The sequence below is a fragment of the Eubalaena glacialis genome, chromosome 15 (assembly GCF_028564815.1).
Source record: "Eubalaena glacialis isolate mEubGla1 chromosome 15, mEubGla1.1.hap2.+ XY, whole genome shotgun sequence".
Taxonomy (NCBI): domain Eukaryota; kingdom Metazoa; phylum Chordata; class Mammalia; order Artiodactyla; family Balaenidae; genus Eubalaena; species Eubalaena glacialis.
Window position 1 is genome coordinate 41972600 of NC_083730.1, and position 16468 is coordinate 41989067.

Consider the following 16468-nt stretch of genomic DNA (forward strand, 5'->3'; position numbering starts at 1 on the left):
GGCTCCTCGCTGCAGCATGGGTGGACTAGCTACCCCTGGTCAGTACCCATGGCCTGTAGCCCACGTGGGCATGGTCCCTCCTGGTCTCCCCTTCTCCAGGACCAAGGGGGCCAGGCCACAAGCTCTCTGTGCTGCTGGAGGGTCAGGCATGTCTGTAGGTCAAACTGCTGCATCCAGTCCTTCCCAACTGCAAGCTCCAGGCCCGGCCACAACTCTTGACTCCTGGTCAGTCTGTCTACTTCCTGATCACCCTCAATTTATTAGAATGAGTAGTTTTGTAAAACAAATATTAAGCCTTTTTTCCTTATTTTTACCCCTAATCTAACCTCCATGGACGAAATCGCAATTCTTGAATTTAACTCTTTCACTTCTTGACCCTCAGTTGATGACACCATCAGTCGAGAGGAGGGCATCCACCTCTCCTCCTCAAGCTGAGTTCTCAACTCCGCCTAAACACCTGTGAACACCGCGTGGACAGAGGTGGCTCTAGTGAGCTTGTCCCCTGTGTTCCTCTTCCTCCAACCAGGTTCCCGAGTCTGGCTGCAGAAGACCACACCTTCTGTCATATCATCATTTTTCTGTCTTGCCATTTTGTTGTATGTTGGTGTCACATTCCACTAGATCAATATTTTTGGAATGTGATAGGTGTGCAGCTGATTAGGATTGGATATGCTGGGCATTTCAGCTACTGAGAAAATCATGAGATTTAGTCAAACTTTTGGTTCTCAAAGAGGGCTCAGCATATTCCCTGAGAATGTGAAGTAGAAAACTTTGCTAAATAGAGTTAAAACCAAAACAAAACAAAACAAAAAAGGGGCTCTACTGTACTATCTATACAGTAGCCCCCAAATTTAAGAATTATATTCTCTGAAAAAAAAAGTCAATTTTGACCCATGCACATGAGCATTTAAGATAGGTCCACAAGGTTCAAGAAAGCTACCTTGCTTCCAACAGTCAAAAGACTCCCTGCCTCAGCATCGTCCCAAGGAGGTGAAAATCACAACCAATTACGTGCCTTCCCCTAAGGCAGGGTTGACATTGTAGAACAGATAATTCTTCGTTGCGGGAGGCTGTCCTTGCACTGTAGAATGTTTAGCAGCGTCCCTAGACTCACCCACCAGATGCCAACAGCACTCCCCACCCCAGCTATGATAACCCAGAAAGTGCCAAGGCATTGCCCTGTGTCCCCTAGGGACAAAATCACTTCCAATTGAAGACCACTGCCTTTCTGGGCCACTGGGACTGGTCCCAGCCTGCCTCTACATCCCTGAGCAGCACATCCTTTTCTGGGCTCATTGCCGCATGCCCTCCCCCCGACTGGCTCTGTATGTCCCCTAGTCTGATTCTTCTCCACCCTCCCCAACCCCCTCAACCTCCCACTGGGAACGCATGAGCAGCCATCAGCAGCAGCCTCCACACCTTCATGGAATATTCCTTGCTCTAACCCTGGACTTAAGGATGCTGTTCCCTAACAGACTTCTCCTACGGCATGACAGGTTCTTCTCTCCTACCCACATACTCCTCTTTGCCAACTCCACACCACTTCCCCTGCAACTTCCCTCAAGAAACGCAGCCCCTTAGAATATGGGTTGGCAAGCTTGTGGGCCAAATGTGGCCCACCACCTGTTTTGGTACAGTCTGTCAGCTAAGAATGATTTTCACGTTTTTTTAATGGTTGGGGGGAAAAAAATCTAAAGAATATTTCATGACATGTAAAACTCAAATCTCAATGTCCATAAATAAAGTCTCAGTGGAAGGCAGCCACACTCATTCTCTTACCTGTTTTCTATGGCTGCTTTTATGCTACAAAAAAAGCATAAAAGCAGCCATAGTTGCAACAAAGACTGTCTGGGCTGCAAAGCTTAACGTATTTATTACCTGGCCCTTGACAGAGAACATTTCCAACCCTTGACTTTGAGGAATGTGGGAGTCGTCTGTACCATCTACTTCCAAGCTGCTGTCACCATCCACTACCCGCCAGGTCACTCTTCCATGTGTATTAAAATATACACATGACTGAAAGCTAGATGGCACAACTACTAACATGAATGACTAAATGAAGTTCAAAATTACCTCTACGGGTTAGAATGTTGTGTGGAAATCAACAGGATGAAATTAAACTTTATATATTAAGTCCCATGCCAAGTTCATTGTCAGAAAGATGGATATACAGAGCAGGAAGAAGACCCAGTGTGTGTTGACAGAAGTAAGAACCAGGATGAATAGGGAAACATTATAGGGAAATTCTATCCATATAGTGAAATGTTAAGCAACAACAGAGCTACCACATTATGGAGCAAATTTAGACCAGGTGACTTTATTAACAAGCCAAAAAGTTCAAGGATAGAATGGGGTGCCTCAGGGAGGAGAATGTCCGAGGCTGCGTACACGGAAAGGACTTCTAGTCTGGGCTTGACAATCCTGAAGACTTTTTAGTCCTAACACTATATACTATTACAATTTAAACCAGAGACACTGGCTCTTTTGATGATTAGATGCTAAAAATAACTTTCTTGGTAAAAAAATGAAAGCACCAACATTTTTCTTCCAATCAGCTCTATAAATTTAATTGCAAAGGTGAAACTCACTATGGCACACATAGTCACAAGAGGTACTTTTAGGTGGCAGATGACCAATAAACTCATACCTTATTTGGTAAATGCTCACTGTGGACTTCTATTTCTTCAGAAACCTAAGCAGAGCAATGTGAGTTTTGAGGCTTATTCGTCCTTATTAAAGCACATAGCCTAGCAGGCCTAAGTCTGTAAGAAGACTTGGGGATTTTCTCCTGCTCGACTCTCTGATTTTTATATTAACCTGAATAAAAATACACATACATGGTATGTAAATCAAATTCCCTGTCTAAAAAGTCAGAAGTACAAATCTCACTCAATGACTATGTTTAGGAATGGTAGGGTGGCAAGTGGTTCTATACGATTCATACATTGAGCGGCAAAGGCCAAAGACTTAGATTTAACCCAGGGCTTAGCTCCCTAGTCCTGAGATTCATCACAAGACACCAAGCCCCTGACTGTTTTCTCATCTGTAATGTGAGGATAATGATACTTGTCCTGCCTGGATCCTACAGAGGATCATCATGAGAATCCAATTCAAGTGACAGAGAAGAACCATCTGAGTGGAGGGTGCCATATACAGTTTAGGACAACATGAATCTCTCTCTAACCTGTAACATAGCTCTACCTTCTTTTCAAAAGTATTGGCATTAGTTGGGACACAGAGTAATACAATTCAGCCTAAAATTCTTCATATGTGACATATGCAGGCATGTTGCTACAAGTTAGCAGTAAGCAGTGCCGGAACGTTCACATAGATGAAGAGTAATCTAGGTCAGGCATGCGTCTGTGTCTTTCAAGGTCTACGGGGAATAGAGCACAATGAACTTCTTGATTCTAAGGTAATGTTTTGAGGCACAGATGCTGAGCAGATGACTAAGCTATGCACGCAGGGATTGCTTCCCAATTTGCTTCTCGTCACACTTTCCCTCTATCCTACTCCCACTTCTGCCAAAATTACGGTGTCATTTTGGGGCCACAGGGCAAAATCCCTCCAACAGGCTTCATGGATGAAGCCACTTCATAATCATCAATCTGAAAACCTTTATCTTTCTTGGTAAGCTGGAAAGTGTATTTTTCTTAAACAAATGCTATGAAATTTACATTAAAGTAATAATTTCATTAAAATGAAAAATCAGTCCTATTTGAAAACACTGAGGCAGGAACATTCAGAGGAGCGTCTGTGGCCTCCTGTTCCAGATCCCACCAAGCCCAGAGTCTCAAAACTGTGCCCAGGATGGTCCACTCCACTGCTGTTACCTTTGCCAACGTATCACAAGCTGTGGTCACCTGAACTCACAACACAGGGACCTTTGAAAAGTGTAAAAACAAGAAACAGAACAGAAACAAACATGACACAAGTCAGACAGAGCAAAAGAACACCAAATGCTGCTAACAAGGCCTCCTAACTCCTACCTTCAGCCTCTTTGGTGGTTTTAAACCGATTTTTCAGCCCACTGTGTACACTTTCCTCAACTCTCTCCATGTTAATTTCTCAAGCTATTAGCCAGAAGCAGCGCTACAGAGAGCTTCCAGGGCCCTCTGAGCACTGCCTGAGTTTCTTGAAGATCTTAGATGACAAAGTAAAATGTTCATAGTAGAGGTTCTCATTCCTCAGTCCGTTCAGAAGTTTTGGTCTTCTTTTCACTAAAATAGAGATTGCTATACACAGACTCTTAGAGACAGAAAAACCTGTAGATGGAGGGCTAGGTGATGGAGAAGGGTGTCAACATGGACCATGCCTTGCACATCACTCGCAGACCGATGCCCTCCTTCTCCTTCTGTAATAGGGGGCACCCAAAGGCGTGGACCGGTTCATGTCGCAGTGATCCCATGAGTACCAGACTGCTCAAGTCACTTCTTGGTAGTGGTGGGGATGGGGTGGGTGTCCCCTTAGGGATAGAGAGGAAGGGACATATGTGGATAGTGATAGACCTCACTATCTTAAGGCCATACCACTTATTCTGAGTTATATTCTTCTACACCAAGCAGCCTCCTGACCTACATTTGGCTCCCAGGTGGATCTCCATGATGGGGGGAAAATGCTTCAGTCAAGTGATGTGAGCAGGGTTTCCGCCAGCAGCAGGAAGAGGTGCACTGGCAACCAGTGTATCTGTCAGCCTCAGTGGAGTTGGCTGGCATGGACTGGTCTACAGAGTCCCACCATCCTAGTGAACTGATAGCATCCATTTGGGAAGATATAACTGGACCCAGACCCCAGAGCAGCATGGCCATCCTTTTGCTGCACCTCTATTTTATGGAACCACTTCTGAGCTCCTATAGATTTTGTCAAATTTTATACTTTGGACATACATAATTTCTCATGGGATTGTCAATCTATTTCTTTTTATGTCCTTGTCTTCATTCTTACTTTCTCCCTGCCCAGATGGGAGGTTCACAGGAATGGAGATCATACCTTTTCTATTTATATGTCTTCATGGTTTCAAACAGTCCTGGTCTATAACAGACACTTAATAAAAATGTATGCTGCATGACTGAGTGAATAAATGACAGCATTAGTATTTACTGAAGTTATATGAAAGCATATATTTGTTCTGTTTAACTCAACCTCAACCATGTACTGTCATGAGTACCTCAGACTCTATCAATCTCACATTCGTGTGGTGGCATACCATTTATTTCTAGGCCAAAGTTTTGTGTTTTGGATTCCTTTCTAGTTGATAAGGCATAGCATTTCTACACAGATATTAACTGAGATGCTAAATAATATGAAAACACAAGTGGGTGAAGATGAGTTCACATAGTAAGACCAAGCCTATGCATGTCACCAGGGCCACGTCGCCCTGGGAAGTTCCGGGGGAATTGGGGGTGATGGTTTAATGGTAGAGGAGAGGCGGGGATGGTCAAGGGCACCCGTGGGGGTGTGGCCTCGCCCCCTCTTTCCGGCATCCTTGCGCCCCTCTCCGCGGCTGGGTTAATACTTACTTTTCACGGAGATCTCGCACTTGACTGGCCTTGAAGTCGGGAGCCGACGGGGAGCAGGGGCTGGACGGAGGCGACAGAGGACTCTTGATGCTCTGCACCGAGTGCCTGCGGCTCCGCCTGCGGTCCAGGCCCTGGTGCTCGCCGCCCGCGCCGGAGCACACGCTGGCCCTCCTCCGGTCCCGGCACCCGCTGGGGGGTGGTTCAGCCGTCTCGTCGCCATCCTCGAGCCTGAGTGCCACCTGGAAAAGCAGAGAGCGCCCAGCGCGAGCTCAGACCTGACAGCCTTTCACAGTCCCGCCCCAGTGAGCACTTTACGCCGTCTCTTCCCACCCTGTGGCTGCGGCTTCTCTGCAAGGTCATCACAACCACACGCATCCTAAAGCGCCGCCTGCAAACCAAAAGATGCTCGCCACTGTGTGAGTTTCCCAAACGGATACAAAAAGGTCAACTGATGTCACGAGAAGACCTGAGAAATATTTTGTAAATAGGTGGGCTCTTCACCCTGCGGCCCAGCACTGCCCTTTCCGAGGTCATCTCTCGTGCCCCCCCCGCCCCGCCCCCACCGCCTTTGCTCTTCCCTGGTCCAGGAGGCGGATTCTCTCCTGAAGCCCAGCGGCAGCAGGAAGCCCCGGAGTTCCTGACAGTTTCTGAGCTCGCTTTCCCAGCGAGGCTGTTCAGAAGAGCACAGCAAGGAGAAAGGCGGGAGCCACAAACTAGGTGAGCCGAACGGCCTCACCTGCAGGTCTTTTGAGAGGCCTGACTTTAGATCATCCTCGCGCACTGCAGCTCTCAGGGAACCCTCTGCAGCCTGGCCTCAGGAGCCTGCTTGCACTTGCGGTCGCAAAAATATGGACCAGAAATACACTGGACCTCTAGAATTCCGTTTTTTGTTTTTTTTTTTAATTTATTTATTTATTTATGGCTGTGTTGGGTCTTCGTTTCTGTGCGAGGGCTTTCTCTAGTTGCGGCGAGCAGGGGCCACTCTTCATCGCGGCGCGCGGGCCTCTCACTATCGCGGCCTCTCTGGTTGCAGAGCACAGGCTCCAGACGCGCAGGCTCAGTAATTGTGGCTCACGGGCCCAGTTGCTCCGCGGCATGTGGGATCTTCCCAGACCAGGGCTCGAACCCGTGTCCCCTGCATTGGCAGGCAGATTCTCAACCACTGCGCCACCAGGGAAGCCCCCTAGAATTCCGTTTTTAAAAAAAATTTCCTCTTAAAAGCACTTACACTAGGAGCCCTGCTCTTAGTCGGGTGGTGCCCTGTCCAAAGGCCCAGCTCGGCCCTCTCCTGATCTCCTCTATCCTGGATCCTACTCCCTGGCCCTCTCAGCTCACAGTAACACCCACCATCTCTATGCATGCTCTCCTCTTTATTGGAGCTCACTCTTCTCAACCATGGGTTACACCTATCTGTATCTCCGGCTTCTCTAATTATTTTTATGCCTACCTTCTCAAAAACTACACGGTTAGACGAGCACAAGTTATCGTTGACTAGACCTCTGTGTGGCTGCCTGTGCCACTAGTGGACCAAGGGTGACCTGCAGCAAATTGCTTGCCCGAGAGCCTCTCTCTAGGCAAATGAGGCTAAGAGGATTGCATTTTCAGGTTTGTGGTAAGAAAACTTATCTAACATATGTAAAGCAGCTAGGGTAGGGCTTTCCCTGTGGCTAGTACTCAATTAATATGACCATTCTTCCCCAACACAGGCCCTTGGATGAAGGGGCCTAGGATGCCCACAAATTCCTCCATCACACAGAACTGGCAGGTCAGGCCACCTCGCAGACCAGATGGGCCAGGGCAAAGCAAGTCCAGCAGTCTCTCTGATTTGGCACCCAAGGACCCATATGGTCTCCCGTCCCCAAAGGTGCATATTTTCCAGCCTTGTGTGTGCTCTTGGTCACATTTCACAATGTGGTCCTGACAAGTGAGAGGATGGAGAAGTAATATAAAGACCTAGATGGCTAACCATGCTATTTGGCTTTGACATCACCTGTCTACATAAAACCTGGCTACTGCAAAATCAGTGGTCTCCTCTGTCCAAAGCGTTGATGCCAACTGTGTTCACATAGCAAGGTGAGCTTGGCTTAGTCAAGGCCAGATTGGCCACTCTCATCCTGTTCACGAGGATGGACACCTGAGATGCACGGCCTGTTTCTCAGGAGTGCAGCCTCCCTTGATCTGCTCCATCTCCAGTTTCCTCCAGTTCTAGCTTTTGGGTGAGATTGATTTAGTGAAAACTCTTCTATCTACGTGCCAGATACATTCTATAACAAACTCCCAGATAGATGAAGACAATTTAATAATATTTTGACTATTTTGTTCCCTTAGAATTTACTAGTCAGACATAATTTGGGGAGGTTTGAGGTAAGAATTGATAAGAGTTCAGAAAAAGCTCTATTGTTACAAAATCCCACTGGAAAGTCTGTTTCCTGGAGGGGGGGTGGCGCAGGGGGGTCTGCGGTATAACTGCAAGAACTAAGAAAGAAGTTATGTATTTGGTTAACCACTTTTATCATCTCAACTTTAGCACTTTAAATGGCATTCTCTGGGGAAAGTTTGAGAATGATTATACACCTAACCAAGGAGAGTATTTTAAAATATTACTAGCCAATTATTTTTTCTTCATTTTTAGATGTGCAAATTCTAGACCATTTGAACTTATTCTGACCTGAAGTATTGATTCTGCTTCTAATTAAGCACACATTTGGAATGATAAGATTAGGGGATAAAGTAGAGTTCAGATATTTCTAATTCCTTGTCTAACCTCAGAGATGCAAGGATCAAATAGCATTCCACTCACAGTGCCTTTCAGAGAAGTACACGGAGTATGCACAAAGTGAAATCTACTTTAACTGCCTTTTGTCAAGGAAGATGGAGGCAATCAAAAAGTTTACATGAAAAGTCTTGAAAGATTATCAAAATGACACCATAAAAGGAAATTCAATGAGGGCTGTCTAAAGTTCAGATCCTCAACAAAACATCCATCCCCTTAAACAAAGAAAAGGGTGCATGGGGGTGGAGGGTAAATGGGGCTCAGAATCCCAGGAGATCCAATGGCAGCCTCGGGCTTGGCAGTCAGGAATGCTGTAACATGAAATTTGGGGCTGGTCTTCACTCCTGGTTTTGTTTTTACAAGAAGAATCTTAGAATTACCAGTGTCCACTGATGATAGAAAGAGAGACGCACTTTCACATACAGGGCCTCGATGGCAGTTCCAAATTCTTCAGATTCTAGGGAGCACTATGGATTAGAGTCAAGACCACTAACGGCTGGAAAACACCTGGAGAGAACAGCACTTATCAAGAGACTTATTCAGAATCTGTGATGTCAGATCTAATTAACTACAAGTGCAGTGTCCTCCATGGGACCCAAGGGTGAGATCAACCATGTCCTGAACAATCTCTAATCTCACCCAAATGATGGAGTGTTCTGTTTGCTGGACCCCTCACCAGATACCTTCTGACTCTTTTAATCAAATGTAGAACACTGTCTATAAAACCAAGATGAGGAGCAAGCAGGTTCCTCATCCAGCACTGATTGCTTGCACATCCTACCCCATCTTATCAAGAAAGCAGTGAGGAGAGGACTAAGGTGGCATCTGTGGCAACTTCCACCAGTCTTTGAGGCCACTGAATGATCTAAACATTCTTTTTAAATTTTTGTGGAAATTGTCAAACATATACAAAGACTTTTGTGCTCATCACCTATGACAGTTCAACAACTATCGACCCTGGCCAATCTTGCCTCATTTACTCCCTGCCACAGACCCCACAGCCAGATTTTTTTGAGATAAATCCCAGATCATATAATTTCACCCATTAATATTTCAGTATATATCCCTAGAAGATAAGGATTTCTAAAACCCATAACCACATACCACTGTCCTGCTTAAAATAATTTCTTAATACCATCAAACATCCAACAATCTGAACATTCTTAATGGAGGTCAAAATCTATTAACATTTCTTTGAGTTTATGTTGTTATACTACTACTAGCCTCCATGACAGGCAGCCATCTTTACACATCAGATGTTATCATATTCCAAATTGCTATCCCACATTTTCTTTTTAATTCATACCTATACATCTTGATTCAGCTTTTAAGTGAAGTGGATGCCAGTGCTAGTACCATTTCAAGAAGAAACTATGCTGATGACAGGTTGTGGCAGATGATTATAGCACTAGGCTCCCAGGGAATCATGCCTCTCTGTTTCCTTATCCTTGTGTAGCCCTCTCCTACATTGAGTCAACAATTTTCCATGTGACTTGCTTTGGCCAATGGGACATCAGAAGACAAAGATGCCTCAAAAGTGTTTGCACTTTGGGACTTGTCCTTCTGAAATGCTGCTACATGTGAAGAAGTTCAGGCTAGTCCGCTGAAGACATATGGCTCAGCCAACAGCAGCACCAAATGCCAAACCAGGTGAATGAGACCATCTTAGACCATTCAGCCCCAGTCAAGCCATCAGATAACTGTAGCTCCCTGAGAATCTTTCAGGTGAACCAGGCCCAAATCTCTGACCCACAGAATCATGAGCAATAATTGCTGTTTTAAGACCACTCTTTTTGGCATATTTGTTATACAGCAAGAGCTAACTGATACACATTTTAAAAATTACCTATGACAAAGGAAGAATTTTAAGAGATTGGATCTGTAAGTTATTTATTCCTGACAGTAACAGTCACCCCCTCACCCCCAAAGTCTTCAGCCCTAAGATGCCTTTGCCATTACTAGGACCACATTTTCAGAATCAAAAGTTAGAACACAATCTGACAAAAGACTTTTTATTTTGATTCGTGAATTTATGTATTTGAAAAATCATTCAAAGCTATAAAAATTCAAATGAATTTAATTAAACATGGATTAAATCACCTTTCTAAAATGGAATTAAATTACATGGAATTGGGCATTCCCCAGAAAGTCCAGGATATATGTTCACCAGACATCCTCCACTATTAAGAAGATTCTAGAAACCCAACCAAGGTCTCTACAATGGCTTGAAAACATTCATAGTCTATTGTGAGGAAAATATTGGCACTGCTTATAGGCCTCCTTGCTGCTCTTGCATATAATGAACTTAGTTGTCCTGTGGCACTAAATATTTTTAAAACTGCATTAATTTTCAGAAAGGAATAAAAATCCTGACTCTACCTGGTACCCCAAGCATTCAGTAATCACCTTGAGTGATTACTCAAAGCATCTCCCCTTTAAGGTAGTTGATTTCTGATTAAATCATGCCCTTCCTTCAACACAGCATCTGTTAATAAAATGTGTGATATTTAAAAGAGACCTTCATTCAAGTGCTTACGGAACTTCTACTCTGGGCAGGTGCACTGCTGGGCACAGGGGTTAGAGAGGAATGAGACAGATGACAAAGGCAAACAGATAGACAAGTGCGACCTGAGGACTGTTCAGTCTGAGGTGTGGACACAGACAAGTGCTCCTTCCTGGGTTATAAACAAAGTGCAGGTGACAAGTAGCAGGAACTCCTTTTACCTTGCCAAGGAGGCCTTGCGGACGAGGGGACGTCTGAGATGACTCCTACAGGAGGAGGAGGAGTTTGCCAACCTGAGAATGGGAAGGAAGAGCACTCTAGGCAAAGCAAGGAGAATGGATAAAGGGAAGCTCCCTGATGACCTGCCTTTCACATTCAAGAAACAGAAGTTGAGTGTGGCTGAAACTTCAGAGACATCTTAGGAATGACCCGAGACAGGCCACAGAAGCACGAAGGCCACAGACGGTGTTAGCTCTTGTACCAACTCAAAGAGTTTGGGCTTCATCCCACGGGCTGTGAAAAAGGTTTTAAGGTTTTTCATTCATTCATTCACTCCTGTTTATTTTCTTAAATAGAGGAATGGCATAGTCAGATCTGACTTCCAGGAGGATCCCTTGTTTTCAGTTGCAGGGAGTTAGGAAGAGGGAATAAGCAGAGAAGCCCCCGGGGGATGCCACTCTGCAGATGCCAACCTCTCCAGGCCCTGCCAGTCATCACACCTCCTTTCAACCCTTCACACCTGCCAAACCTGAGCTCCTCCACTACTCTTCCCTCTGTCACTGTCCTTCTTTAGGCCACCACCTCAGATGGGCCTTCCTCCCCCTGCCTCAGTGTCTCACCTCTACCTTATCCTGTCTCTTTTCTTCATAGACACGCCAGCAATCTTGGATCCTCAGCTTACTCACGTACTTTGATCACTGTCTGCATCCCATGAGAATGTGCATCCCCTCAGGACACTGGCCTTGTCTGTCTAGTTTGCTGCTGTGTCCTGGGGCCTAGAATAGTGCCTGGCACATAGTACATACTCAGTAAAGTTCTGTTGAATGAATGGATTCACAGAGGAACAAATGAATGAGAAGATATTGCAAAAATCCAGGCAAGAAATGATGAGGGCCTGAGCTAGGGGAATGGGGAAGAAATCACAGTCTTCAGCAGTCAGACTTCCGAGCGTGGGGACAGAAGAGAGAGAAGGGAGTCCAGGACAGCTCCGGGTTTGTAACTTGGGAGACTCGGCTCTTTGTAGAGATGGAGAAATGAACAGATTGTGCAGGTTTTGTTTTTGTCATGGGAGAAAAATAAAAGGTTTCGTTAGGGCTGGATACATATCACGTGCAGCCTCCAGGTGGCTGTGACTGACATAATCTGAGCTCCTCTGGCACGTTCCATGTCCTTTCTTGTGCCATCACATTTAGCTGCTGGAGGAACCAGCCACCTGCTTGTCTTAGACCACAGAATGAAAGTTGCTTGGGGCAGGGACAGATCTTCTAGCTCTGTATTTTCAGCCCCAGCAGAGTATGTGACATACCCTCAATGAATGAATGAACGTAATACAAAAAGACAAGCAGGCAGAGGGGCAGGCAGCCAGGAGCCTTGGCAGAAAGCTCAGGGTCAAGGTATCAGCCACCAGCCTCCAAAGCTGCTGAACTCACTGGGTGAATCATAGTGCAGGCTGCATGTACTGAGAGAGCAGGTCTGATAAGGAAACCCCAACACTGAAAGGGAAGGGACAGAGAAGAAAGATCCACGGGAGGACATCGAGGAGGAACAATCAGAGAGGTACCCTGGAGACATCCATAGACATAGTCATCAGGAGTGCATTCTACAGGAGCAACATACAAAAGTGGTTTCATGACCACCAGCATCATCTTTTTATGATGCTAGCATAACAGTGATGCCCAAGCTGCTAGGGACGGCATACAGAAAAGGAAGAGAGGAAGAGGGGGGAGGCTGAGAGGGAGGCCAATCTTACTTATGACTATTTGTGTAAAAATCCTAAATAAATTAGTATCGAACAGAATTCCAACAGCACACTTTAAAAAGGAACACATCATGACCACGTGGGCTACAGTCCAGGAATGCGAGGATGGTTAAAGGATAAAAGGAAATGAAGTAAATAAATAACTTAAAAATCTAAAAAAAGAACAACAAAGTAAACTGAAAGAAAATTAAAGAAGGAAATTACAGAGATAAAAACGTTTTGAGTTACAAAACAGAAGAGCACTGCAAATCATACATAAGTCAAAATTAACAACAACGACAAAATAGACAAACCACTAGTTAACCCAGAGGAAAAAAAGGGAGAAATTACAAACACAAAAATTAACAAAGGAAAATAACTTCTGAACAAGAGGAAATTAAAAACATTCCTAAGAGACTATTTATGTATCTCTTTAGTAATCAGTTTAAAAATCCAGATAAAGTGGATAATTTCCTAGGAAAATATGATTCAGAAAAACTGATCTCCATAAAGATAGGAAGCTTAAATAGACCAATACCCATAGAAAAAACATAGTTACCAAAGATCTCTTGCCTCCAACACACACACACACACACACACACACACACACACACACACACACTCTTCCTCTGCCCCATCATCATCACAGGTCCACACAATTTCCCAAGGGAATTCTATCAAATAATCAAAGACCAGAGACAAAGGCAGAGAGAAAGAAGAAAAACTTCTAAATATTTTTACAAAGCAAGAATAGAATTGATACCTAAACATAAAGAGTACTGGGCGCGCGCGCGCGCGCACACACACACACACACACACGCGCACACACACACACACACGCAGAAAAGAATGGTCATGGTAGCATTGTCATGGCAACAAAACTGTAACCAGCCGACATCCATCAAGAGAAGAGCAGATAAATTGGGATATATTCATCAGCAGTGAAAGTGAACAAACTAGAACTTCACATAACAACATGGGTATGTCTCAAAAACAATAAGCAAAAAGAGAAACTGTAGGAGGACACAAAAGGTATGGTTCCATTCATAAAAAGACAAAATTAATATGTTGTTTAGGGATACAGACTGGGAGGAAGGAGTTAAAACAGCTGGCCTGTGATCCCTCCACTCCTTTTGTAGTAGTGATGCTTCTGGGGAAAGAAAGAAGACAATGACCCCATCTAATCTTTTGTAAATATGCCAATAACTAGACTATCTAACAAACAGCCTGATGATATTTGCTAAAATGAGAGTTCTCATTTCTGGAATGCCCTTAATTAGCAGGCTAGGATTGGCTAAGGATCACCTACACTAAATAAACACAGAATTTATGGATTTATACGCCATGACTCTCTGGACTATGTAGTAGAGAGCCTTCATAGTTATGAAGCAAATTACTCGCTGGGCGACGTGACGCATGAACCACACTTGGAGACCTCATCTATTGTTCTGGGTCAGAAAGCACATGTCTGATATATGAATAAAAGACCTGGGAGTCACAGGTCTCTGTACCTCTGTATTCTGGAAATTATTGGCTTAGATAGATTAGTATAGCTCTGCTATAGGTAGCAAGATCTCAGATCTGTCAACTCTTATTTGATAATCTGATCCTTTGTGTTAGCTCACAGAATAAGTTATTTTCAGACAAAATTATTTAAAAAAAAAAAAAGAGAACAGTGCTGGAAATTAGTTGGATGACACCAGGAAGGGCCATCAAGGACACTTCCGAGTTACTGGTAATATTCTACTTCTTAAATACATGAGTGTATTAGGGCTCTCCAAAGAAACAGAACAAATAGGATATATATGGAGATTTAGTGTAAGGAGTTGGCTGACATGATTATGGCAGCTGAGAAGTCCCAAGATCTGTGGTCCAAATGCCTGGGAACCAAGGGAGCCAATGGTGTTAGTTCTAGCCGGAGGTCAAAGGTAAGAGGCAAACTATGTCCCAGCTCATTACCATCAGCAGAGAGTGAATTCTCTCTTGCTCAGCCTTTTGTTCTATTCAGGCCTTCAGTAGATTGAATGAGGCCCACCCACATGGAGGAGGGCAATCTTCATTACTCAGAATGTTAATCTCATCCAGAAATACCTACACAGACACAGAATAATGTTTGATCAAATATCTGGGCACCCCGTGGCCCAGTCAAGCTGACACACAAAGTTAACTATCACAATGGGTGTTTGTTTTGTTGTTCTTGGAGTGAAACATATAATCTACATTTGTGAATGATATGTACTTAATGTTAAAATATTAAGCAAATGCCTTTTGACAAAAGGAAGACAGTGAACACAGGACATCTTTTAAAACGTTTGGCATGAATGGAAAGAGGAAGATGGGGAGGTAGCTTGAGAGTCAGGTAGACTGGAGAGAAAGTATGCCCTGAAACCAGAAGTAGTCTTCTGGGGGAGGTATCCAGGCTACTTTTCAAAATGCTCTCCCAGTTGGTTCACTAGTAGGAAATTCACCTGCATTATGCTATCTTCTGATACACACTGACCACACAGAATCCAAAGCTATGATAATATAAGCCCCTGGTTGAGCAGAGTCTCAGAGATTGGAGTTCTGATCAGGGGGAAGGGGGTAAACAAAAGGGAGGTATATGTACTGGAAAAAGTCCTTCTACCTTGATGTGAGCCAACTGTCTTTAGTCCCTTCCTTCTCCATGTTTAGTATTCTTACTTAATTCCTACTTTATCCTGTCTCTTAGGGGCCATGAGAACATGACCCTCCACCACCCACTGATAATAAAACACGAAAATGTGAGCAGATTACTGGGTAAGTGAGGCTTCATTAGAGGAGAAGATGCCCAGAGCAGGGGCAAAAGAGCTGGCCAGCTGTGGGAAGCTTTATGCTCTGACAGCAGATCTCTCTGGCTCAGTTTCCACTGATTTTTCCTAAGATCATACAAAGATAATTCTGTTCTGTTCCTCAGCTTGTCACTTATTATGACAGTAACTTTAAGGAAGTAATGAGTTACATGTCAGTTTCTCCACTTCTACCCAGTGAAGATCACAATGGAGCCATTTAGCTGGGAAATATCCCTCCTAGGACTCTAGCTGTGCACAGAAATTTATGAATAAAGCTGTTCATTAGAACAGCATTTATCATTTTCAAAAACTTGGAAGCAATCTAAATCTGAGAAAACAGGGACTGGTTATATGTATTATGGTACTTGCATACAGACAGGTTATTATGTTCCTAATAAAACGAAATTCTTGAAGACGATTCAATGACAAAAGAAAATGGTTCCAAAATATTTACTAATAAAGATTCAGTACACAACACTGTATATAGACTATTATCTCCAGAGTTAATAGTCTATACATTTACAAAAAAGACTAGAAAAACAGACCAAAATGTTAACCATGGTTAGTAATAAAATCATGGGTGATTTCTTTCTCTTACACTTTTTTGGTATTTTCCAAATATTCTTCAATGAGTACATACTTTTAGCAAATAAAAAAAAACACCATGATAAGGTGAGAGAGAAAGCAAAAGAAAGTGGAAAGTTTAGTATCTTTAATAGCACTTCTTCCCTGCATTTTCATTTTGCAGTGGACCCTACAAATTATGTAGAGCCCTGCCGGAAGTTCCACCCCTATCCGAGGATAAGAAACACGATCTATGTGCCTCCTTCCCCACCACCCCTCATTCGGAATGAATGTTCTTTAAAATAAAATAGCAATTAATCAATCTGGGCCCACCCTCGGAGT

The 16468-nt window shown here is 43.9% G+C and overlaps 1 protein-coding gene across 5 annotated transcripts in view; it reads right to left on the minus strand.

The window, feature by feature from the left end:
- FHOD3 (formin homology 2 domain containing 3) overlaps positions 1–16468 on the minus strand; it is a 489898-nt gene that overhangs the window by 162158 nt on the left and 311272 nt on the right. For all 5 annotated transcript variants that reach the window (XM_061170499.1, XM_061170498.1, XM_061170497.1 and 2 more), the window contains exon 10: positions 5520–5758. In XM_061170499.1, coding sequence (XP_061026482.1) covers positions 5520–5758 — 239 coding nt within the window. The remainder of the gene's footprint in view (positions 1–5519; positions 5759–16468) is intronic.